General features: G+C 38.7%; 1 protein-coding gene across 1 annotated transcript; it reads left to right on the top strand.

The window, feature by feature from the left end:
* Positions 1–2,967: 2,967 nt before the first annotated feature.
* LOC126203760 (NADH dehydrogenase [ubiquinone] iron-sulfur protein 8, mitochondrial) lies at positions 2,968–24,796 on the top strand. Its single transcript, XM_049938129.1, has 5 exons — positions 2,968–3,079; positions 3,196–3,345; positions 3,421–3,593; positions 16,879–17,007; positions 24,534–24,796. The coding sequence occupies exons 1-5, from the start codon at positions 3,043–3,045 to the stop codon at positions 24,663–24,665; spliced, it is 621 nt and encodes a 206-aa protein (XP_049794086.1). The 5' UTR covers positions 2,968–3,042; the 3' UTR covers positions 24,666–24,796.
* The last annotated feature ends 1,042 nt before the right edge of the window (positions 24,797–25,838 follow it).

Raw genomic sequence — 25,838 nt, 5'->3', positions numbered from 1 at the left:
TACCATCATGTTACTAAACTGCATTGTCAGGATTCGATTGAAAATTACATGAACATTGATCATCAATGTTTCGTTTTAGGACCAGAAAATGGCTAGTGAACAGCAGACAAGAAGATCTTATGAAAAAAGACCCTTTTTACCCTGATAATAATGTTAGGTTTTGTCTGCTACATGTCGAACAAAACGAGTTCATTAATGCAGACAGTAACAAACTCATGTGGAATGCAGTTAACCACATTGTTTGATATTCTAAATACGCCACCTCAACTGACGATGAAGAGGAGACTGCCATAAAGGTTCAAAGAACCGTCTAAAGCTGTAAAACACACCTGTGGCACATAAGCAGCCAGTTCAACTCCCCATATATCAGTGTCTGATTTATCTGAATTGTCAACATAGACCTGCTTTGACGATGAAGTGGTAAAATTAAGTGCTGTTATTCCTGTTTAGAACAAGCGTGTGGAGTATCAGAATGTGCAGATCGCTAGACTTTGTACAAAACTGTTATGGGACAAGGAAAGTGCCTATCATTTTAACTACAGACAGCAACAGAAACTGTATCAGAAGTATCGCGTGAAGAAGGACAAACAAATTCTGAAGACTTCAAGATCCCAATATTTAAAAAAAAGATGCCCTTGGCTTGTTGCTAAACCAGATTAGCATGCCATCTGCAAGATGTAAAGACAAACATAAGATGTTTGGTCTAAATGTCAGAACGTTTTATGTTTCCATCAGTGTGTGCATTACAGAGGTATGCAGAAGGCATACAAATAAAATATGGGACAAGTAACAATATGTTCCACCTTTTAAATCAGAAGTACAGAATTTCTCCGACACTGATAAACTAGTGCATATGTCATTAGACGAAAAGTCTGTAATGGCAAATTTAACATATGAGAGCACTTCGGACAGTGTTATTGGCGTTTAAGGACTTGGGATTTACACACACAATACATTTTTCCCACTGTTTGGCAGTTGCTTGTCCCACTTAGAATAGTATAAAGATGAAGGTTGTACTCGTGGCAACAGGCGACAATAACTAAAACGCAGTTGGCCTATGGAACGACAAATGGGGTGTCGATCCCTTCGGCATGTAGAGGTACATCTCTGTGCTTCTTATGTGTGAATCAATGTGTTTATATTACGTTGATATCAACATGGTAAGCTGCAGTTCTATCCAACGTCACAAGTGTTTCTTCATGGATGTATTGTAAGTTGCCACGGGATTCATGAGTTTTATCCCTACTTGCGCTTATTTTAGAATCATTTTTAGAAACATCTATGTCTTCTGATACTAAATAAACTCTTGAAGACAAAATAATAATAATTCAGATATTTCGTAAATCACATAGGAAAGGGATGCAAAACAAATACTATGCATATGCCGCATCTGAAGTTCTTCATTTTCGCCGCTTTGAGCACTAGTGTCGCTCCAGCTGTCAAACGGTAACAACTTTCACAGCACTGACTGTCTCGACTGTTATATTAGACTGTGGTTCAGTGTATGTCTACAGTGCCAGCATCTCTAGTAGTGCCACCTCCCTTTATTTTTTACCTCCATTATGGCAATATACAGTGTTAGATGTCTAGCGCCATCTCCACAAGAGATTAAATAGTTTAGTTTATGCAGTGAGGGTACTACACAAAGTAATGGATTTAATGGTGAAGAAAACTATATACCACGCGTATTTCAGAACACATATCTGATATGGAATAATTTTTTGGGGTGCTGAAAAGACAAACCTCCTTCGAATCTTCAAACTACAAAAAAAAATAATCAGAGCAATGACAGGAACCAATAGTAGACATTCATGCAAGCCACTTTTCGAAAGCCTGGACTTCATGACAATCCCTTCCATCTTCATATATGAAATACTTCTCTTTGAACAGAAAAACTCGCATCTGTTTGAAGGAAATACATTCATACATGCCTATCAAACTAGACATAAAAATTGAAATGCATGCTACCTTGTCACTGACACACAGTATATGAAAATACTCCATATTACATGGCTCTGAAGATCAGAAATAAGATAAGGTGAATATTTGGGGAACCCACATTGGAGACCATTGGCACATACCTAAAGAGCAAATGTTATTATAGTCTAGAAGAATTTCTAAATGAATAAAGAGCAAATGTCATAGTTTAGAAGAATTTATAAACAGGAACAGGGAGTAAGGATACAAGTACAAATGATATACTTTCGAAGCCATAGAGATACAAAGTATACACGTTCACTGTATATTCATGTTTATATATAGAATTATAGTTTGAATGGCAGTTTGTATTCCGTTCAGTACAGCCATACTTCATATAGGTGTGTGAAGGCTATGGTAATGATTCGATGAGTTACGAAGAGATTTAAAATATAATGTTGTATTTATTATAATAAGCAGTGTACGTATTACGTATTTCCTGTAGTATATAAAATACTGTAACAACGTAGGTTAAAGACTGACGAGTCACCAATGTTCTCAATCGAATGATTGTATAAAAATATGTTATGTGACAATAAAGTATCTTATCTTGGAATGCTGAAGATTAGATGGGTAGATCACATAACTAATGAGGAGGTATTGAATAAATTGGGGAGAAGAGGAGTTTGTGGCACAACTTGACAAGAAGAAGGGACCTGTTAGTAGGACATGTTCTAAGGCATCAAGGGATCACCAATTTACCATTGGAGGGCAGCGTAGAGGGTAAAAATCGTAGAGGGAGACCAAGAGACGAATACAATTAGCAGATTCAGAAGGATGTAGGTTGCAGTAAGTACTGGGAGATGAAGAAGCTTGCACAGGATAGAGTAGCGTGGAGAGCTGCATCAAACCAGTCTCAGGACTGAAGACCATAACAACAACAACAACATCTTATCTTATTTTATCTTAACACAAGTCTGCCAGTGGTGGTGTAGTGCTACATCTGTGGAACTGTGGCAGAATAGGTTTTTGCAGTGATCTGTATACTGGAGATCACTGGTTTTTTGCATAGATCACGAAGGTCTATGGTTTCTTGTGTGCATTGAGTAGTAGTCTCTGGTAAATATGGCTGCGTTGAAGTTGTGGGAAGTGGGGAAAGCAGGTAATTTAAGAATTTACATGGTGTAGTGATATTTCTGTTATACGTATGGATAAATAAACGAAATCAAAGTTTATGAAAGAGATTCGTGTAACAAAGTCAATGTTTTTCTATTCAAGGTCGGTTGTTGAGACGTGTATATGGCATAACCTGTGTCACCCCATCCCGCAGTAATTATAAATATGTGAATGCAGAGGAAGAAAGTATGGAATTCAAGGATATAACAGACCGTGCAGCTCAGACTATGTTTTGGACTGAACTTTTCAGAGGTAATTTACTGTACTAGAATGAACTTCGTGGGTTCTGTGCCACGATAGGTGCTAAACGTAACTCACTCATGACAGGGGCCGGCGTAACATTGGCACATATATTTAAGGAGCCAGCGACAATAAATTATCCTTTCGAGAAGGGTCCACTGAGTCCGAGGTTCCGCGGTGAACATGCCCTACGGAGGTATCCATCAGGTGAAGAACGCTGTATAGCGTGTAAACTCTGCGAGGCAATTTGCCCAGCACAGGTGAGACTTTTACTATTTACTTGTTTCATTGGTAGCGGAATCGTGAGGTAATTATCAGAAAGAATTCCATAGGCCTAGTGCCTACCTGTGCCCCTCAGACTTTTGGATTACTGACGTCAGTCCGAGCATTTTTTATGACAAGCAATAATAACCTGATTTACTATTAAATTTTTCCTCCGTGAGATGGTGTTTCATTGGACAGGATCGAAACTTTTAACCCATGAAGCTCTCCTGTACTTCAACTATTTCAGAATACAACGTAGTTAACTTTGCATTGCATTATATCTTATTAATGGAGATCACTAACAACCAAAACTAGTTATTCATTGGTAAGACACTATTAGGTCAGATTGTTTACTTAGTATGAGTTGTGGAAGTTAGTCCCTAAACATTTGTCACACAGAAGTCATTGTCAAATAGTGAAATGGAGGAAATACCTATTCATTGAAAGTGTAACTTCACAAACTATAAAGAAGGTTGCTTTACATGTGATTATCATGAAGCTGATATTAAGGGTAATAAATCAATTCATTAGGAGCTCTGAAAATAATATTCTATGGATCTTATGTATTCCCAGATATGAATTACGGTATTAAATGTGCAAACATAGTTGACACTCGGCATGCTGTCTGATGGGTGCAGCTGTAAATGGGAAATGCCTTTACAGTCACTCCCATCAGCCACTGCGCCAAATGTCAACTTTGTTTGCGTGTACAATATGTCATTACATGTTAAAGAGGTAATTTCCATTGTAAACAATATTGTTCCATCTTGCAGCCATAATGATGCCATTTATAGTACATAACACCTTAAGATATCAAATTGTTCAATTGGACTTCATATAGATGGTGAAATCAGCAGAGCAGCATGCTTCCTCCTCTTTATGATAGAGCTTGTGCTGTATTAGCAAATTTGTCATAGACTTTTTATTTGCTTTCAGAGTTTCTTAGCCTCAGTGGTGTTTAAGTTGACTTTTACAGCTGAAGTGCACTTAACTGTGTCGGTGGCTCTTCCATAGCGTGCTAAAGTTTGCAATTCCTTCCCATTATTCATAGCCAATCAGTATGCAATAGCCACTGAGAATTGCTGAAGCTAATGACTTGTTTTGTCAGAAGATAAGAGTTGATTACTTTTGTTTACGATGTAGCATAAATTGATGATTATTGAGGTGTCTGTTGTGGATTGTGAAATTGCTTTCTGGTTTATGTATGTATTTCCTGTGTTGTATGTTTCTTAGGCTATGTCAGGATGTTGTGGCATATTGTTTTTTATTCCGATGTTACAGTTTGGTTGTGAGGTGGCAAAGCCAATAGATGTGACAGGCTGTGATCACCAACTGATTTTTAGCGTATCGTTCTGAAAAGTTTGTTGAGTATTTGTGAAATGTCCCTATACCAAATGTTGTGGTTATGCAGGAATGTAAGAGTACAGTTTAAATTTTATGGAATATTCTGTTTTACACATCATCCTGCAAGCAGCCATGTAATTTGAAACACTCCACATCATGACATCATTTATCAAACACTGTTTTCTCATTGGTTCCTCTATCTTGTCTAACCATCTGTTGTGTTAATTTTCCACTGTGCAAACAGTTACGAATGGCAGCATGCAACATAAAAGCCACTGACGCAATAAGTGCACATTTACCAACTCCTAAATCTGGCTGACGGTAAGTTCTGTAACTTTCAGAATCCACACTAAACTGTAGGTAATCTGTAATTGGCTATAGTTTGTAAATTGAAAGTCGGGAAGAGGAAGTTGTACCCTTCCTTATTAAACCACTATGTGTAGGATACTGAACCATTCAATTCCAGGCTTCGGCTTTAACCTGTGATATCATCAAAGAGGCAAGCATAAGCAACTTGACTATGTCCAATATGTCAGCCATGTCACTTGTGCAACGTTAATGAAATCACATTAATAGCAGTTTTATCATAATAAATATGACCTAAAGCACCTGAAAAGCAATAGTACCTAACACGATATAAACAGGAATTTTGAGGTTTTGGATGGGCACTCCCTCCATATTTGAAATAAATTAAAAAATTCTTTAATCTGACATTATATAAATCCTCCAAAGAACATCATAGATTTCATATTCTTATTTTTGCTTAACCTCCATAACAAAACTGAAATAAAGAGTATGAGCTAACCACAGGGCAGTAATACTCTCAGGGAGGACTGGAGAACACAATACTGATGCTAGATTCACTTCATATCTATATGGCTAAAATGAAATTAATGCCAGCCAACTGTGAAATGAATGAAGATATTAGGAAGATAACATACCAGTTATGACAGAAGACTGGCATAGTTACATGCACTTGACTAACTTCAGTACACGGCAATACCGAACAATTACGAAAATACCATATTCACACTGAATCCAAATAACACACCAGTATAAATGTACATTTGATCATTGGCTTCAGTTTAAGTGTGTAGCTAAAGTGAAATTCGCGATACCCACTAAACATGCATCAGTACATTCACAGTAAAATTCACATACTAAATAAACACATCTTAATAGGTTACATTTTAGATAGAACAATACGTGAAATAAGGAAAAGACAACCACTCGCATAACAGACTGTGGGGTGCATTGATACACGTACGGCAACAGAAAACATTGTTGAGAAGCTTTTGAGCTGTGGCTTTTTTTCTAGTGGAACATAAACACATTCACACCCAGAAACACACTACTACAGTGACTGAATCCTAGTGGGTGTTTGGATGGCAGTGTAGTTGCATGTGTGAATTTGTGCTCTTTGTTAGATTACAGTGGTTCCTAACCTTCTTAAGACCATTACCCCTGACTGCACTCATACATTAGGTAATAACCCCCCCATGCCAATCACCGACTTTAGCACCTAACACAACTGTAGAATGAATGACTTCTTGGAACACTTTTATTTTTAAAATGGTGAAAGTCAAAGTATTTAGAGTGTGTGTGTGTGTGTGTGTGTGTGTGTGTGTGTGTGTGTGTGTGTGTGTGTGTGTGGTGGAGGGGATTTTAGAATGAATGACAAAGGAATTCTTGGTATATTGTAAATACTTCCCTCAACTCTTCCTTAGATAAGAAAGCTAACTATCCACAGTGAGGGTAGACACATGTTACAAAACATACTTCACCTGCATTACTCCTCTCAATTGCTTCATCTGCACACTGCAACTGCATTTAAAATCAATCAAGTTAAAATGTGTGCACTGTACATACTGTTAGTAAATTACTTGATTGCTGCACTGCTTACCTCTGAACTGGCAGAAATTAGAGGACTTCAGGCTGTTAATGCTTTGTGTCTGACCACAGCCACTAATAGCAGCAGTAATAATATTGATATTGTGTATGGCACTATAGCAGCTGTGAGGTAGTTACTGCTGTGTCGTTCTGCTGTGTGATGAAGCAATTTCTAGACTACTGCAGGTACTGTCTACCACTTCGAGGAGACATTTTCTTGAGACATTTTGCAATTGTTACATTTATTTTTCACTTTTATCATTAGCAGTATGCGGGACAAAGTACAACATATGTATGTAGTGGGTGGACTATGTGAGGAACCTGTAACCTCCACTGCATTAATGCTACTAATTGAGAAAAAGTAATTATTAGTAAGCTTATGTGATCACTATTTGAATCTTACAAAACTGTAATAATAATGATAATGATCTTTTGATAATTTAGTTTTGTGACTGAAACAGAATGAAATCTCATTTGACACCTCAGTGGGTAATTACCCCAGGTTGGGAGACACTGTACTGGAAAGCTAAGTGAACACGGTATTCTGTTGTGTATGTGTGTATGCAATGCACACCAGTCTGCTATAGGTAAATGGTTGCATTTACCTTACTTTACAAGTTGTTCTTTCTAGGAATTTTCATTATATGACTTACTTCTCACCAAAAAAAATGCTGTAGTACGTAAATATCTGTAGCCTACTAAACAAAAACCAAAAATAAAGCATGGTTCAGTATCAAACTAAACATCCCAAAAGTGAATACTATCAAATTAAATACCCATCCCACATTCCTTCCCCCAACCAACCACCTCCCCATCAATATGCAGGCACTGACCATCGTAGCAAACCTGTGTTTTGAGACAGACCGGTGCTTAGTGCAAAGGCTGGCCAGTTGCCGCAGGGGCAAGATTGCCCTCTGTGTGACCAACACAATGCAACAGCACACATTTCAGTGACACAGCCTGCCTCCCACGGCTCAAGGTCATAAACCATATTCTGTGTGGCCAGGTCTTAAGCTAATTTTTCTTCCAAAAATTCTGACACTTTGTCATTACTGGGACAATTTATGCGATGTTTGAGGATGATGTCAGTTTCCAGAGTCACATACAAGGAATTTTATAACTTTTATTTTGGTTTTCTTCAAAGAGTTTTACATCCAAAAGCAGTTTTACGTTTTGTTGATTACTGCAGGCCCAAAGTACCAGTTAAAATTAAAATATACCACTTCGGTCTTAGTGAACAAAAAAAACCTATATATATTCTTCCAAGTGCTAACTATGTCTTTTGCTGCTGGTAACATTTGAGTATATTCATCATTTCGGTAAAAATCGGTCACAAACTTTACAACTTCTGCAGCAATCATTTATTTACTTTTCAGTTAGGAATTGACAAAATACCGATGTATGTTTTCAGTCTACATACTCATTAATGTTGAGTTATGACTTATTGAGAGGAAGGAGGTAAAGTGAAAACTCCCCCCCCCCCCCCCCCCCCCGGATTATCTTTTGCTACCTTTCTTACATTAACAATATTGTATCAAAGTCTTGCAGCTTTCTCAATTTCATCATCTGCTTTATCTTCCTTACTGTCACAAACTTCAACCATACAATATATGCTGGGAACACTTTTTTTTCCAAAGTATGCTTCACTTTTTCTAGCTGCAGTTTGCCACATGAAGTCTTGCTGTGATTTGAAATGGAATGAATATTTAAGGGAGAACAGCTCAAATCATCCAAAGTTTTATTTGTGTCCTCATGCTTTGATGTTTTAGTACGGACTCGTGAAATGTTGCCTCCGGGTCACCTGCATTGCTTTAATTTCCGTCAGTGATTTCAGTTTATCTTACAATATGTTGTAGAGTGTCTTTCTTTTCTTGGTTGTATATAGATTACCCTTGCATTAATTAGACAAAGCCAAGCTTACAGACCTCAAGGATTGTTTAATTGTGTGTCTGTATTTTGATATTATCACAGCAAGTTCTTTGATAGCTTTCAAAAACTTGTAAGTAATAGTATTCATGAATCCATGTCTAGTAGTTCTTTCATCATCTTCTGGGAAGTTTGTATTGGACCATAGAATATCAACTCTTTCTGGTCTTCTCATCTCTGAAAATTTTTGAAGGGTTTTTATGGGGTGTGGCTCGTCAAATGATAGTTTTTCAAGTAATTGTTCAACACTACATGAATTCATAGTTTCCATTGTAATTATCAGAACACTACTTCATTTAAAACATACTTCATTACAAATATTGGGTTGGTGCGTAAGTTTTTAGTGTTATTCCATAAGTTCAATAGACACAACAAATACACATAACAGAGATTTAATCATTAATAATACGAGATGCATTCAAGTTCTAAGGCCTCCAATTTTTTTTCTAATTAACTACTCACCCGAAATCGATGAAACTGGCGTTACTTCTCGACGTAATCGCCCTGCAGACGTACACATTTTTCACAACGCTGACGTCATGATTCCATGGCAGCGGCGAAGGCTTCTTTAGGAGTCTGTTTTGACCACTGGAAAATCGCTGAGGCAATAGCAGCACGGCTGGTGAATGTGCGGCCACGGAGAGTGTCTTTCATTGTTGGAAAAAGCCACAAGTCACTAGGTGCCAGGTCAGGTGAGTAGGGAGCATGAGGAATCACTTCAAAGTTGTTATCACGAAGAAACTGTTGCGTAACGTTAGCTCGATCTGTGTGCTTCCATTGAGCTGACTGGCACTTTGTTTCTGGATTGAAAAATGGCATCCACGTCTCATCCATTGTCACAATCGACGAAAAGAAAGTCCCATTCGTGCTGTCGTTGCGCGTCAACATTGCTTAGCAACATGCCACACGGGCAGCCATGTGGTCATCCGTCAGCATTCGTGGCACCCACCTGGATGAAACTTTTCGCATTTTCAGGTCGTCATGCAGGATTGTGTGCACAGAACCCACAGACATGCCAACTCTGGAGGCGATCTGTTCAACAGTCATTCGGCGATCCCCCAAAACAATCCTCTCCACTTTCTTGATCATGTCATCAGACTGGCTTGTGCGAGCCCGAGGTTGTTTCGGTTTGTTGTCACACGATGTTCTGCCTTCATTAAACTGTCGCACCCACGAACGCACTTTCGACACATCCATAACTCCATCACCACATGTCTCCTTCAACTGTCGATGAATTTCAATTGGTTTCACACCACGCAAATTCAGAAAACGAATGATTGCACGCTGTTCAAGTAAGGAAAACATCGCCATTTTAAGTATTTAAAACAGTTCTCATTCTCGCCGCTGGCGGTAAAATTCCATCTGCCGTACGGTGCTGCCATCTCTGGGACATATTGACAATGAACGCGGCCTCATTTTAAAACAATGTGCATGTTTCTATCTCTTTCCAGTCCGGAGAAAAAAAATCGGAGGCCTTAGAACTTGAATGCACCTCGTATATTCTCCTTCACTGCTTACAACAACCTGCCAATGCTGGGGGAACTTTTCAATTCCAGTCTGTAGAAATCACTTGGTTTTGAGGTGGAGAACCCATCGTGCCGTGCTTGTAGTGTATTTTCATTGTGGAAACTGTGAAGGTTGGTAAATAGAGAGTGGAAGAAGTGAAAATCTGAGGGTGGATGATCATGTGAATAAGGTGGGTGCGGAATGACTACCCAACCCAAATGCTGTATAGTGATTTTTGTCAGTCTAGTAGAATGCGGATAGGTGTTATCATGGAGTAGCATCTCTTCATGCAATCTTCCTGGTCATCATTTTTGGATTGTCTCTTCAATATGTCTCAGTTGTTAACAGTAAATGTGAGTCATGATGGTTAGACCTGGGGGAAGCAATTTGTAGTACACCGTCACTATTCCACCAGATGCATAACATTATCTTTTGTGGATGCGTGCAGTTCATTGTGCGGGGAGTTGCTGCTTTGTTTGGGCTCAGCCATTCCTTTGTTTTTCTTGTGTTAGCATAAAGACGTCATTTATCATCACCAGTAATGATGCAGGATAGGAATGTTCGATGTTGTTCATGAGTCAGTTGGTGATGATCAGGCAGAGATGCACAATGGCCACCCACTGATTTTTGTGATTTTGGCTTAGAGCATGCAGTACCCACACATGCAATGTTTGAACCTTCCTCATTGCATGCAAATGTCACACAATGGTATATGATCCCAGATCATCACATTTGCCAGATCGCGATCCACTGATGTGGATCTTTGTGGATTAATGTGTTTGAACAATCTTCATCAAATCCCAAAGGTCTTCCTGAATGTGGAGTTGCTAACGTCAAAATGATCCTCCTTAAAACAAGAAAACCATTTTCTTTCCATGCCCTATCAGATGGCATTATCACTGTAATGGTGCAGTTCCTGGTTGCTTCTGCTTATGTCACCCCACTATTGAACTCAAGCAAAAGAATCTGATGGAAATGTTCAGGTTTCTCCACTAGGCACTCCATTTTCTAGCTTCCACAGTTCCACTCACTATCTCCAGTCAGCAAAACAATACAAAAATTCAAGAAGCGATAGTGAACTACAATTGAAAAATTACTATCAGTAAATAAACCTTAGCAACGAGAATACCAACATGCAAAACAAAAATGCCACGAACTTACGCGCCAACCTAATAAAATGATAAATGGTTGCATCGCAGACGAACAGTCTCATAGTATGACAAAGAGCAACTGAGGTCAAATGGACTGATTCTTGCATACTTTCCATGTCTGTACAGGTTTCAAGCAAACTCCTGCAGGCACAGAGAACATTTTCTTATCTATGGGTTCAGCAGCACAGATAAACGCAATACATTATAGTCTTTCAGAAATTACTAGATAATTAGTAAAATGAAATAAATTTTTCACACTTACATTTAATTTGTCAGCCCATAATAATTATTTAAATATACTAATTTAGTACCCTTTCATCAGAGGAAGTGGGTATTAGGCCTGGGTGAACTTACTTTGAATGACACTTTTTTCATCACAGGAAAAAGTATTTTGGTTTCATATTTATTTGTGTGGCCATTCATAAAAACACACACACTTTTTTTTTTATTAGAAAGTCTACAATCTTGGGAATTACTTAAGACTAAAACTAGCTTCCCAGCAGTTTGCAGAAATGCTATATAAGCTTTTTTCAACTTGTTTGTAATTTTTCCCAAAATGAGAAAGTGACATAGGTGGTCTGTTCAGAAAATTCCCTAACATTGTCCACAAATTTTTTTCTATACTTGTCTATTACTTATTGTGCAAGGTCTCCTTCAAAATACTCTCCTCCACAGTTGATACACTGCTCTCAATGCCTTTTCCACTTCCGGAAGCAGTATTGGTTCACTTGTTGCTGCATTGGATGAAGCACCATCTGCGAATTTTCTTTTCTCTCATTTATTGTTGCAAATCGTTGTCCTTTCAATAGGGTTTTCAACACTGGAAATAAAAAGTCAGCAGGGGCCAGGTCTGGAGAGTACGAAGGATGAGACGGCTCACTAATTTCGCTTTTCGTGCAATAGTCACATACCAACAGGGATGAATGTGTGGGCACGTCGATGTGATCCAAGAGCCACGAGTTAGCTCACCACATTTCAGGCCATTTTTTCCTCACATTTTCATACAGGCATTGCAACACATCCTGATAGTCCCATCGACTAACAGTTTGTCCCTGTGGCACGAATTCATGATGAACTAATCATTCAGAGTTAAAGAATACTATCAGCATGCCTTTCACATTCGACCTGATCTGAGGAGCTTTTGTTGGTGTTGGAGGACCTTTCACGACCCATTGTGGAGGCTGAACCTTGGTCTCAACAGCGTAAACATAGACCCACATCTCATCAGCAGTTATGCTTCCCTTAAGGAACATCTCACTCTCATTTGTGAGACCCAAAAGCTCTTCACAAACTGCAAGGGGAAGATCTTTTTGGCCTTTACTCATGAGCTGCGGGATGAGCTTTGTTGCAACACTGTGCATTCCAAGATTCTGTGTCATGATTTCATGACATGATCCAACTGAAATGTTACATTCTTCTACAATCTCTCGGACAGTCAGTCTTCAGTTGGCGCACACAATTTCATTGATGTGACATGAGCATCATCAGTAGACATCGAAAGGTGTCCTGAATGAACACCATCTTCAACTTCCATCTGGCTATTTTTAAACCTTGTGAACCATTCATAACACTGAGTATGGCTTAAGCACTCATCACCATAGGCTTCGTGCATCATTTGGTGTGTCTCTGCAAAGGTTTTCTCGAGTTTCTACGCAAAACTTAATGCAGACGAGTTGCTCCTCTAACATTGCCATCTTGAAATTCACCAACTGTGCTACACTACATTCTACTCAATAAAGCACTGAATAATAACTAACAGAAATACAACAACGAAACTTCCAGTAGTTGTATACTAAACACAGGCGTGTGCAGGGATGCCAACTACATTTCGTTCCAATACACCATTGGCATGAAATCATGAATGTTCTGCCAGTTTTTGAACAGGCATCACACTTTAGGATTGTTTTGTAATTTTATTTGTGACTTTACTGCATGAATAGTTGTGTGACTCTTTAACTATATGCCTCTAATCTTCTGAAGAAATTTCAAACCCAAAGCACCTCAAAGGTCTGAATTATTATGAGTGTTTCTGTAGAGAAGTACCACTTTGCAAGTACATTCTCACAGAACCAAATTGTCAAAATATCACTACGCTGAAAATTCAGGACAAAAAAAAACTGCAGAAGGTCTTACGTTTCTTAAAAATCTGAGACGAGGATTACAAGTCTTAGAATTACTGGGTGATTCAACATGATCTGATAAGCAGTTGTTGGTGTGCCAGTCGGACAATGAATGGACATCATTTAATTCCAATATGACAGACATAGAGGAATTATGGGCAAAGTTTAAACTGATTGTAAATCACATTGTGGAGAAGTGTGATCAGAGTAAGGGAGCAAGGGATGGAATAGACTAAGTGTTGTTTTAATAACAAAATTCAGAAAGTGCTAAATAAGCAGTGACTATTGCACTTTTGGTTCAAAGCAGAATGTGCCTATAATGACAGGTAAAAGGTAGTAGAAAGATGCAGAAAAAATAAAACTATTACCACTGCCATACCTTAGCAAAAGATCCTGCTGAACCAGAGAAAATGCTGGTCCTACATAAAATCACTAAGCGGGTTGAAGTCTCTTATCCAGTCACTCGTAGACCAATCTGGTGTGGCAGTAGAGGACAGCAAAAGGAAAAATGTAGTTCAAAATTCCACATTTAGGGAATCATTCATAAAGAAGGATCATACAATCATGCCGTCATTTGACTATCGTACAGGGTCCCATATGGAGGGCATAGTAATAGGCATCCTTGACGCAGAGAAACAAATGAAAGAATTTGAAAATAAGTAAATCGCCAGGTCTGGATGAAATTCCAGTTTGGTTTACACACAGCACTTTAAGGCGTTAGTCTCTTATTCAGCTTACATTTATCACGAATCTCGCCCAACACCAAGTCCAAAGTGACTGGAAAAAAGTGCAGGTGATTCCTGTATGTAAGAAAAGTAAAAGAAAGAACCTTGAACATATGCTGAGTTTGAATATAATTAAGTTCGTTGGGACGGAAAAAGTTCTGTCCACCAGTGAGCAGAGATTTGAAAATCACTGTGAACTATGGATGGAGGGCAACAGGCAGATTCCATATTTCTAGATTTCAGAAAAGATTTGACACAGTGTCCTCCTGCAGACTACTAATGAAGTTACGAGCATACGGAATAAGTTCCCAGATATGTGAGTAGCTCAAACACTTCCTAAGTAATAGAACCTAGTACGTTGTCCTCAACTGTTAGTGTTCATCAGGGACAATGGTATCAGCAGAAGTGCTCCAGGGAAGTGTGATATGACCCCTCTTATTCTTTATATTCATAAATTATCTGACAGACAGAGTGAGCATCAATTTATGGCTGTTTGCTGATGATGCTGAGGTGTAAAGGAAAATGTGATGGAGTGACTATAGGATTATGCAAGTTCATTTGGACAAAATTTGTACTTGGTATGATGATGGCAGCCTGCTCTAAATGTAGAAAAATGTAAGTTAATACAGATCAGTAGGAAAAGCAATTCTGTAATGTTAGAATACAGCATTGGTATGGTGAAACGGCCAGATTGATTAAATATCTAGGTGTGACATTGCAAAGCAACATGAGATAGAATGAGCACATAAGACAGATAGTAGGGATGACAAATGGTCGACTGTATCGGTATCACAGAGGTACTTCAGGAACTCAAATGGGAATTCCTAGAGGGAAAGCAACATTCTTTTCAAGAAAAGCTATTGAGAAAATTTAAACAGTCTGCATTTGAAACTGACTGCAAAATTATTCTGCTGCCAATGCATCTGTTGTCTAAGGACCCTGAATATATGAGGAGCTAGGGCTTGTAAGTATGACAATCATTTTTTTTCTCTCACTCTATTTGCAAGTGGAACAGGATAGGAAATGACTATTAGCGATACAAGGTACCCTCCATCATGCACCATACATTGTGTAGCATGTATGTAGATGTATGTTGTGTAGTATGTATGTTTGTAGATGTCGAATGAGTAAGCTGTATTCTTAAAACCTGTAAGAAATTCATAATGCAATGGACCAATTTTTATAAGCAGAAAAAGAACTGCCTAGCAGCAGTCTTTGAATCCTGTTTCTAATCACAAACAGTTTAACAGTTGATCAGGAGAATTAAAGGGAGATTAGAACTTTTACTATGATTTGGGCATAATTCCTACTTGTTGTGTAGCATTTCTATACTACCATTGTCCGTGAGATATGGCTCAAAGTTAATCTATTGAGGAACCTGAGTGTTTCAGTCTGACAAACTCATGTTGACATTTATGTTTTTAAAACAAAAAGATTTGTGCAATCTGTATCTATAGACTCTTACAATAATTGGCTTTCTTTTGATACACCCTGCTGTCACTGATCCATCAGTCATAGCTGCAATACTGTGGGAATTAATAAATACCATGGCAGATTGAATTCTCATGTGCTTGTCCAATTGTGGTGTCCTGTAATTGGATGAGGTCTAAAAACTCCTTGTGAATATATGGTATTTTATTCAGTTTCCTAATAATAATTAACAGGAAACTTATTTGCATGTTCCGTAGATCATAATCGCAACTTTTCCGTACGGTAAGTAACAACTCAGATTTAGTTATTAGTATAACTGTAAAACATCTTCTCACTATAAATATGGTAACATGCTGATCATTTACGGTACATGATATCCAGTGTTACTTTCGTACATGCATACAAATTGATTTACAGTTAACTACATTCAATCTAGCGCTCCCCCCCCCCCCCCCCCCCCGCCACCCACCCTCTATCTCTCCCTCTCCACACCACCACCTCCCCATTATTCTTACCTTAAACTGCAGCTCCACATCATGGCTGCAACTTTGTCCTGAGTTAACGATATCAGCCAGTAGTAAATGAATAATTTTAACCTGTAAAGAACCTCGACTACTGTCTCCTCACTCCAAAATCCAATCATATGACAAATTTCATAATTCCCATGTCAGGTGATGTAAGAACTGGAAGAATTTAATAAATCTAAAATGAAATGACATCATTATGAAGGCCACTTTCTGTAGTGCCAAAATATTTGTTCATTTTAAAACATGACTCTCAGAAATCCCAATTAGCAGACTGTATTTGGAGGACCTGCAAACTGAAGCTTTCAGACACTCTTGGATCATAATAAGTGGAGCATTACTGCTGAAAGGTATAGGTCTGTGTTGTGAGTCCCAGCTTTTACCTATAAGGAATTTCTAATTAGGTTCATTTTACAAATTACAGTAATAGGTGATTCAATTATACAAAATACTTAAATTATTTATTTGCTAGTTTGCTCAGGACACAGTTGCAACCATGAATGTGGAGCTGCAGTTGAAGGTAAGAACAATGGGGGTGTGGACAGGGAGAGATAGAGGGGGGTGGGAGGGGGGGAAGAGAGAGAGAGAGCTAGTTTTTTATATTTCACTTATGCAGACATTGTTATTTATTGTATAATTCCTTACATAAAATTTTATGTTTAAGGCTATCACTATTGAAGCAGAGGAACGAGAAGATGGAAGTCGCCGAACAACACGCTATGATATTGACATGACGAAATGTATATATTGTGGATTCTGCCAGGAAGCTTGTCCTGTTGATGCCATAGTGGAGGTTTGTTCAGATATAAAAGTATCCGTCATACGAATTTTAGATTCATTGTAAGCTTGCATTGTTTTGATAGTTCCGTTTAAAAAGTCGCTGGTTCTGTGTGTTGCACAACTGAAGCATTTACAAAGAAATGAATGTTATGTAGCAGAATGGCATATCACAGTTTAAGTGAGAACATCTGTGCAGTTTGCTCTAGGGTAACTAAAGAGAGTGTTACAGTGTACCTGGCTCTTCCATTTTTTGCTGCAGTTGGTAACTGTGTGGTGAGTGATGGGAGGTGAATGGTCACATTTGTTTTTTACACAGAGCAGGAAGGAAACTAAATATGGTGACACTGACCTGTAGTGAAGCCTGGGGTTAGGTTGGAATGTGACGATTTAGCTACGAGTGGGGGAAGCCAACGAATGTGACTGGAAGAAACGTAGACATGCTGTCAGAATGACCTGAAGTGAAGCCCAAAGTTGAGGTTAGGTTGGAATATGACAATTTGGTTGAGAGTTGGCAAAGCCGATGAAATTATATGTACCAACAGACTGACCTGTAGCAAGCTCAAGACTTATATTAAAGTGAAAACAGACAATTTCAATGCAAGTTGGCTAAGTTAACAAATCTTAATACAAAAAATATAATTGCTGCAATAGATTTATATGTAGCATATATATTCACCTTTGCAATGACTGCTTCTATTTTTTTATTTCTGATTTTACCGAAAATTCTGATGATACATTAAATTCTAATTAACGAAATAAAATAATAGCTAAATTCATCTGCAAACCATAGGAAACTGACAAGCATTCTAATTGACTACTGACAACCAGCTCACCATTTGTCTGTTTCATTTCGCATCATTCATTGCGCAGTTACCAACCCAGTGAGTTGCTTTTAATCATTGGCTTCTTATCTTTAGTTTACCTGCCTTGTAAATGAGGGACTCCATTCTACATCTTAAAGATTTAGCGGGGCTTGCAGGTTTCATAATGTTTCCAAAACTGTTGTGGTTACCACACCTAAAGGCAAGGTCCCTGAAATCACGGAACAATATTAGTGTTTTAACCACAGGTTGGGGATAGGACAGAATACATCTGCCCCAGTTTTATAAAGTAGTCATGTGATAAGGCTAGATTATGGGTACATAATGTGTGGACCAGCAACACCTACTTACCTCTAGATCATAGATGCTATCAACCATGACACCAGGCTGGTCACATGTCTACAGGACTAACCCTATAACCAGTTTTTGTACTGAGGCTTGGGTGCTACCCTTGCTAGCTGGTAGCAGTTCGTGGTGCATGAGGCATATAAGATTGTCGTCGTACCAGCCTACCACACCGAATGGGATGAAAGAATTTGGTGTGCAGCAAACACCTTCAAAAATTGAAGTTTGATAATCAATTACCACACTGGTTACTGAAAAGGCCCAGGGTAATTTTAAATTTAATGAGATGCAGGAGCGACTGCACTCCTGCACATGTTTTATGAAATTTTAAATAAGAACCACAACTGTGTTATCATATACACAGGTGAGTCTAAGCAATGAAACTCCCTTGAGTGCTCTGGTTTGCACTGATCATATCTTCAAAATCTGACCACCTAAAGTGTTTACTGTGTGTAGTGAAGAATTATATATGATTTTGAGGGCACTGATGCAGATTAGATGTGTTCAGACTGAGACTCCCTGAATGCCCTTCTTGCTCTGCAATACTTCTAACCACCAGATCCAGTAATCCAGAATATTCAGGTTGTCATTTTGTGCCTATAAAGGCTGGGGAAGGAGGTATCATTCTGCTGTGTACCAGAGCACAAGAGAATATGGCAAGCAAATTAGCATATATAGCAACCGTGGAGAGGTGTAGTGTCAATTATGTAGTTCTGTGTGGTGTCCCCAACTTCCTGTCACCACACTTTTGAGGTAGTCATGCAAGGATGGGTAGAAGAATGACTGGAAGTGACAGACAATAAGCTGCAGCTAAGAAATGTCAAAGACATGGCCATGACATACCGTATTTACTTGAATCTAAGCCGCACCTGAAAAATGTGACTCGAAATCAAGGGAAAAAAAATTTTCCCGAATCTAAGCTGCACCTGAAATTTGAGACTCGAAATTCAAGGGGAGAGAAGTTTTAGGCTGCACCTCCAAATCGAAACAAAGTCGGTCCATTATGAGACACAATGTAGGTTGAATGAATGATGATACAGCTACAGTAGTTTGGTTCGAGTCGTAAGCTTAGCAGTTAAGCTTTACCAGGTAGCCATTGTTATGCGTCAGGCACTCGGTCTGTATTTATACGGGTACCCTTCCTTTTTCACGTGCTTCGTCTGGTTTGAATTGATTGCTTATTTTTCTTCGATCTGATAAGTGCCGTTCTCTTTGTTATAGGTGTTTACGTCACTCTAAGCTGAAGATGCATTACTGTACTGTGTCACGCATTGTTTGTCGCATTCTGATAATGAGTGTTTACGGCCTGTCGCCGCTTGCAGCATGGCTTGCTTTTGTGCGTGCTACCGCCACTTACTACTAAAAAATAGCGAAACAATGGCAAGAGACTGCTATTTGTTGTTACTTACACTGCTGCTTTCTTTGATAATGATCAACAAGAACCAAATAATAGACTGCGCATGATAGACGATGTTCTGAACGAGAGTTTAACGAAAATTTTTCTCTGTTTGAAAATCTTTGCAGATGCGTCTTTAGTACATTACATTCTGCACATAAATTAGTCATCTTAGATTTAAAAATATAATCAATTGCCGTGCTTCATTTCTGACTGTACCACTATTAGGCATAAGAATAATACGAATATAAACATGACATTATATGTCTATTCTGGTGCGTTTGATGTTGTCTCACCCTAGTTTCGTAGTTTATTAGGCAGACAGGATTTAAATGAGATAGCTGCAAACACGAAAGAATACATGACAAAATGATTATATTCATATTGTTCTTATGGTGAAGAGAATACTGCATGTGATACACAATTCATAAAAGTTCCTATACGCAACCATCTCTTCTCACAGGTAGGAAAAAATTCAGAACGTAGAGTTTCCCATATTGACAAACATCCCTAACAGTCTAGCCAGTCGGATTTTCGTAGTACATTGAAATGCTGCTACATTCGAAGATGAACAATACGAAATTCGTATTTACTTTGTTGGATAGTGTATGAAAATGCAGTGGTCGAAACTCGGGGCGGAGAAAAAAGCTCTTCTTTCACTTTTTTTTAAATTTATTTACTGACGCAGAGGTTTTGGCGCCAGTATTTCTTTGTGCCTACAAAGCATGCCTGTGTAGCGCTACATATATTCGACGGCAGAAGTTAGTTGTGGCGGCACCTACCAACATTTTTCATAACTTCCGCGTACTTTGCACTCGATTCTAAGCTGCAGGCGATTTTTTGGATTAGAAAAACCGGAAAAAAAGTGCAGCTTAGATTCGAGTAAATACGGTACCTATTTTTGGCCACTCAGATGAGATGAGGTCTTTTCAGTCTTCTTCACATAGAGCACAGCCCTATGGTGAATTGCTTCTTGCTCCGGTGAGAGAACTGTCCAGTTTGTGATGCATATGGTGTACAGATCTGTGTGCCACATTGTGATTGACTATATTTCATGTTCCAACTATAGAGCAGCAGCTGATTTGCCTGCAGATTTCCCTTGTATTTAAGCTGACAATGAGGCAAATGGGGTGCTACTTTTAAAATTCTGTAAAATGTCCACTTATTACTTAAAATAGTAGAGGATTTTTTAATGTTTTACCTGAGTGCCTGGCTCATTACATTTTGTAAGTGATCAATCAGCTATTTACCACTGCCATTATTTTAGCTTTCACTCTTGTGTTATCCATCCATCTTTGAAGAAAAGTGTGAGACCAATTATCAGGTTGCATGACAATGTGAATGTGAGTGAGATTGGGGGAGAGTGTTTGCAATATTAATCAAGATTGAATTTTACCTCCTGGTAAAGATTTGGACATTTTAACCAAATAGGGGGAAATCTACAATGGAATAACAGCATGCAATTTTGTCATATGACGACATGATGGATGCCGTGGCTGTTGTTTGAAGACAAATGTTGATGGTGTTGGGGCAGCAACCAGCCACAAATTTACTTTCAGTTCTTTTATTCAAAGAGTACCATTACCGGTTTCGAATTACTGTGATTCATCCTCAGACGATTTACACGCTTTACGACATGTGGTGTGTTTTTTATAGATTAATTGTCCTAAAATATAAAATATTTTACGACAATTTGTAAAAAACACACCACATGTTGTAAAGCGTATAAATCGTCTGAGGATGAATCACGATTCGAAACCGGTAACGGTACCCTTTGAATAAAGGAACTGAAAGTAAATTTGTGGCTGGTTGTTGCCCCAACACCATCAACATTTGTCTTCAAACAACAGCCACGGTATCCATCATGTCATCATATGACAAAATTGCATGCTGTTATTCCATTGTAGATTTTCCCCTATTTGGTTAAAATGTCCAAATAAATAAATGTATAAATGGAAAAAAGTGACAACTTTTAGAATCATTTGTAAAATTTCAGTGCATTTTGTTAAAGTTGTCAGAATAACTAATGGAAATTTCTGAACATTGAGACTGTGTAGGCATATTTTGTAGCAAATAAAAATTACATTAGTATGTTGAGTTTAAGCAGAAATGAGGAATACCACAATCTGTAAGATACCATTTGCATGTTGGTCAGGCAAAAATGAGTGTTTGCATCCTGCTTAGTAGTCTGTTACCATTGCCACTTTTACCTGTTATTGCATGTTCTATTTAAATTGTCCATCTATCTATGTAAACAACACCAATAAAGCTGAAGAGCCATTTTTTGCCCAAGCTGTAACCATCTCTGAAGATGAATGTTTATGCTGAGAAGTTTCTCATGTGCTGTCAGTTCCAAATATGCATCTGCTGTAGAATGCATCACAAATGTACTTTCCAGGTTTCAACATAGTTTATTTTAGAATTTTATGCTAAATACTGAAACAATTATGTTAAAAAAATTTAGTTGTTTATTATTGTCTAGTGACCACCTTTATACCACATAGTCTTCTGATTCACATGTGCACTTCTCTTGGTATTGCCAGCATCACCATGGAACCCCCAGTTGTGTGATGCTGCATTGCAAACTCCTGTATGGAGCTATTAGTAGCCGATATCAGCTTTCTATGATGTGCTTATATGTTTCTGTCACTAACAGTTATGACCGTATTTTATAGTACCTGATTTTCTATTTTAATTTTTGTGTAAACCGAGGAGCAGTAATAATTATCAATTTTATGCAAATTGTTATAGAAAATGTGGTTATGTTTCTTCTTACCTCCTTACTATCTTTTACACTGAGATGACAAGCCATGGTATACCTCTTAATATTTTGTCCAACCTTGTTTTGCCCAGCATAATACAGCAGCTCGGTGTGACGTGGACTCAACAAGTTGTTGGAAGTCCCCTGCAAAATACACTACTGGCCATTAAAATTGCTACACCAAGAAGAAATGCAGATGATAAAAAGGTATTCATTGGACAAATATATTATGCTAGAACTGACATATGATTACATTTTCACACAATTTCGGTGCATAGATCCTGAGAAATCAGTACCCAGAACAACCACCTCTGGCCATAATAACGGCCTTGATACGCCTGGGCATTGAGTCAAACAGAGCTTGGATGGTGTGTACAGGTACAGCTGCCGATACAGCTTCAACACAATACCACAGTTCATCAAGAGTAGTGACTGGCGTATTGTGACGAGCCAGTTGCTTGGCCACCATTGACCAGACGTTTTCAATTGGTGAGAGATCTGGAGAATGTGCTGGCCAGGGCAGCAGTCGAACATTTTCTGTATCCAGAAAGGCCCGTACAGGAACTGCAACATGCGGTTGTGCATTATCCTGCTCAAATGTAGGGTTTCGCAGGGATCGAATGAAGGGTAGAGCTACGGGTCGTAACACATCTGAAATGTAACGTCCACTGTTCAAAGTGCCGTTAGTGTGAACAAGAGGTGACCGATACGTGTAACCAATGGCACTCCGTACCATTTCGCCGGGTGATACGCCAGTATGGAGATGACGAATACACGCCTCCAATTCGTGTTCACCGCGATGTCGCCAAACACGGATGCGACCATCATGGTCCTGTAAACAGAACCTGGATTCATCCGAAAAAATGACGTTTTGCCATTCGTGCACCCAGGTTCATCATTGAGTACACCATCGCAGGTGCTCCTGTCTGTGATGCAGCGTCAAGGGTAACCACAACCATGGTCTCCGAGCTGATAGTCCATGCTGCTGCAAACATCGCCGAACTGTTCGTGCAGATGGTTGTTGTCTTGCAAACGTCCCCATCTGTTGACTCAGGGATCGAGACGTTGCTGCACAATCCGTTACAGTCATGTGGATAAGGTGCCTGTCATCTTGACTGCTAGTGATTCGAGGCCGTTGGGATCCAGCATGGCGTTCCGTATTACCTCCTGAACCCACCGATTCCATATTCTGCTAACAGTCATTGGATCTCGACCAATGCAAGCAGCAGTGTTGCGATACGATAAACCGTAATCGCGATAGGCTACAATACGACGTTTATCAAAGTTCGAAACATGATGGTACGCATTTCTCCTCCTTACATGAGGCATCACAACAACGTTTCACCAGGCAATGCTGGTCTATTGCTGTTTGTGTGTGAGAAATCGGTTGGAAACTTTCCTCATGTCAGCACGTTGTAGGTGTCGCCACCAGCACCAGCCTTGAGTGAATGCTCTGAAAAGCTAATCATTTGCATATCACAGCATCTTCTTCCTGTCAGTTAAATTTCGTGTCTGTAGCACTTCATCTTCGTGGTGTAGCAATTTTAATGGCCAGTAGTGTATGTAGCCAATCTGCCTGTATAGCCATCTATAATCGTGAAAGTGTTGCCCATTCATAATTTTGTGCATGAACTGACCTCAGCTATGTCCATTGGCATTCATGTTGGGCCACCTTGGTGCCCAAATTATTCAAATTGTACAGAATGTTCTTCAAACTAATCACCATAGCCCATTAATGCCATATTTCACTGTACTGTCCTAATGGATTTGTTAGTTATACATCACACATTGATTTGTATGGATATTCCATGTAGTGTTGCCTGTCTGTTATTATTGACAACTCTATGCGAACTCCGTTGCTCTAGGTCATTAAGTGAAGGCTGTCAGCCACTGTATCACTACTGTGAGAAGCAGTGCCTGAAATTTGATATTCTTGGCACACTCTTGGCACTATGGAGCTCAGAATATTGAATTTCCTAAAAATTTCTGAAATTTAATTGCCCATGCATCCAGTTGCAACTACCATTCTCAATTCAAAGGCTGTCAGTTTCCATCACATTGGAAACCTAATGACGGTTCTGCCAGTGCATACTCTTTTATATCTTGTGTAAGCTATACTATCATCGTGTGTATATGAGCGTATTGCTATTCCATGACTTTTGTAGTTTGTTTCTTTACTGCCCAAATTATCAAAATATGGTATCTTTATGTTCCAGGGCCCAAATTTTGAGTTCTCTACAGAAACTCACGAGGAATTGTTGTACAACAAGGAAAAACTGTTGAACAATGGTGATAAATGGGAATCTGAAATTGCGGCAAATATCCAGGCGGATCACTTGTACCGATAAGCAGCTATTTGTAATGTGTATTATATTAAGTAGGCAAAAAATTAAGAAATTTGTGTTATTACACATGTTGATGTGTATGTATATCAGTTGTTGTTGAAGAAGAAATAAATTGCTGTTTGTGACAGCCATTATTTATAGCAATTACACTCTGACCTATAACTACTAGTGTCTCCACTTAGCATTCACAATAAAAAATACAGAAGTCGCTCTCTCTGTTACAGTTAAATTTCCCTCAGTTTTGTGCCCTCATCACGTAATCACTGCATGTGTGATGCTGCACTAGACTCCGTGATGGACCTACTTTGTTTTGGCTTAAATGTTTATAGAGTTTTAATTAAGAGATATGTGGCCTGTTTGCTTTTCACAACCCTCCATTCCATCAGTCCAGAATTTACTTTTAATAGTCCAGCTCCTTTAACATAAGGTTTGTCCATTTTGATGTGAGGCTCATATTTTATAATTGCTGGAAATTTGTTTTTCTTTTCATCTGCTACAGAACTGGACGTGACATGAGAGGAAACAAGCATGTAAAGTCAGTTGTAAGGAAGGTTAATGGTGGACTTGGTTTATGGATATAATTCTACGAAAGGGTAGCCCATCAATAAAGGAGACTGCATACAGAAAAGTTTTGGGACTCTTCTTGAGAACTGGTAGTGTTTGGAGCCCCACCAGGCCACATTAAAGGAACACATTGAAGCCATTTTAAGGCATGCTGATAGATTTGTTACCAGTGCAAGTATTTTGAAAACTGTCCATAGACTTATTTGGAATCCATAAAGAGAAGGTATCTTTTTTGTGAAACACTATTGAGTAAGTTCAGAAATTCTGTTTTTGTGACACTGCAGAATGATCTAACTACCACCAACATACATTTGGTTAAAGGACTGTGTATTTGATCCTTTACCTCAGGTACGGATTTTCGTGATTTTAAATTTATGTATGAGAGTATAATGTTATGGAAGAAATGCTACACCACTTTGCCAGCAAAAAAAGAAAACATACGTATTTACAAAATTAGAAAGAAGGTATTGGATCTTTCACTCTTCTAGCATAAAATGATTCTGTAAGAAATTTCTTTACGCGTGTGAGTTTGATTTCATTCTCATACGTTAGTCGGCTGCAGGGCAAGATGTCATTGGAAAGCAGTGAGCTTGGCGATGCAAAATTGGGTTA

This window comes from Schistocerca nitens, chromosome 9 (assembly GCF_023898315.1).
Source record: "Schistocerca nitens isolate TAMUIC-IGC-003100 chromosome 9, iqSchNite1.1, whole genome shotgun sequence".
NCBI lineage: Eukaryota > Metazoa > Arthropoda > Insecta > Orthoptera > Acrididae > Schistocerca > Schistocerca nitens.
This window is presented reverse-complemented; position numbering and strand designations above follow the sequence as displayed.

Coding starts and splice junctions, on each gene's coding strand:
- LOC126203760 (XM_049938129.1), top strand. CDS start 3,043: ATGGCTGCGTTGAAGTTGTGGGAAGTGGGGAAAGCAG. Junction 3,346..3,420: donor TTGGACTGAACTTTTCAGAG/GTAATTTACTGT, acceptor CACTCATGACAG/GGGCCGGCGTAACATTGGCA. Junction 17,008..24,533: donor CTGTTGATGCCATAGTGGAG/GTTTGTTCAGAT, acceptor TTTATGTTCCAG/GGCCCAAATTTTGAGTTCTC.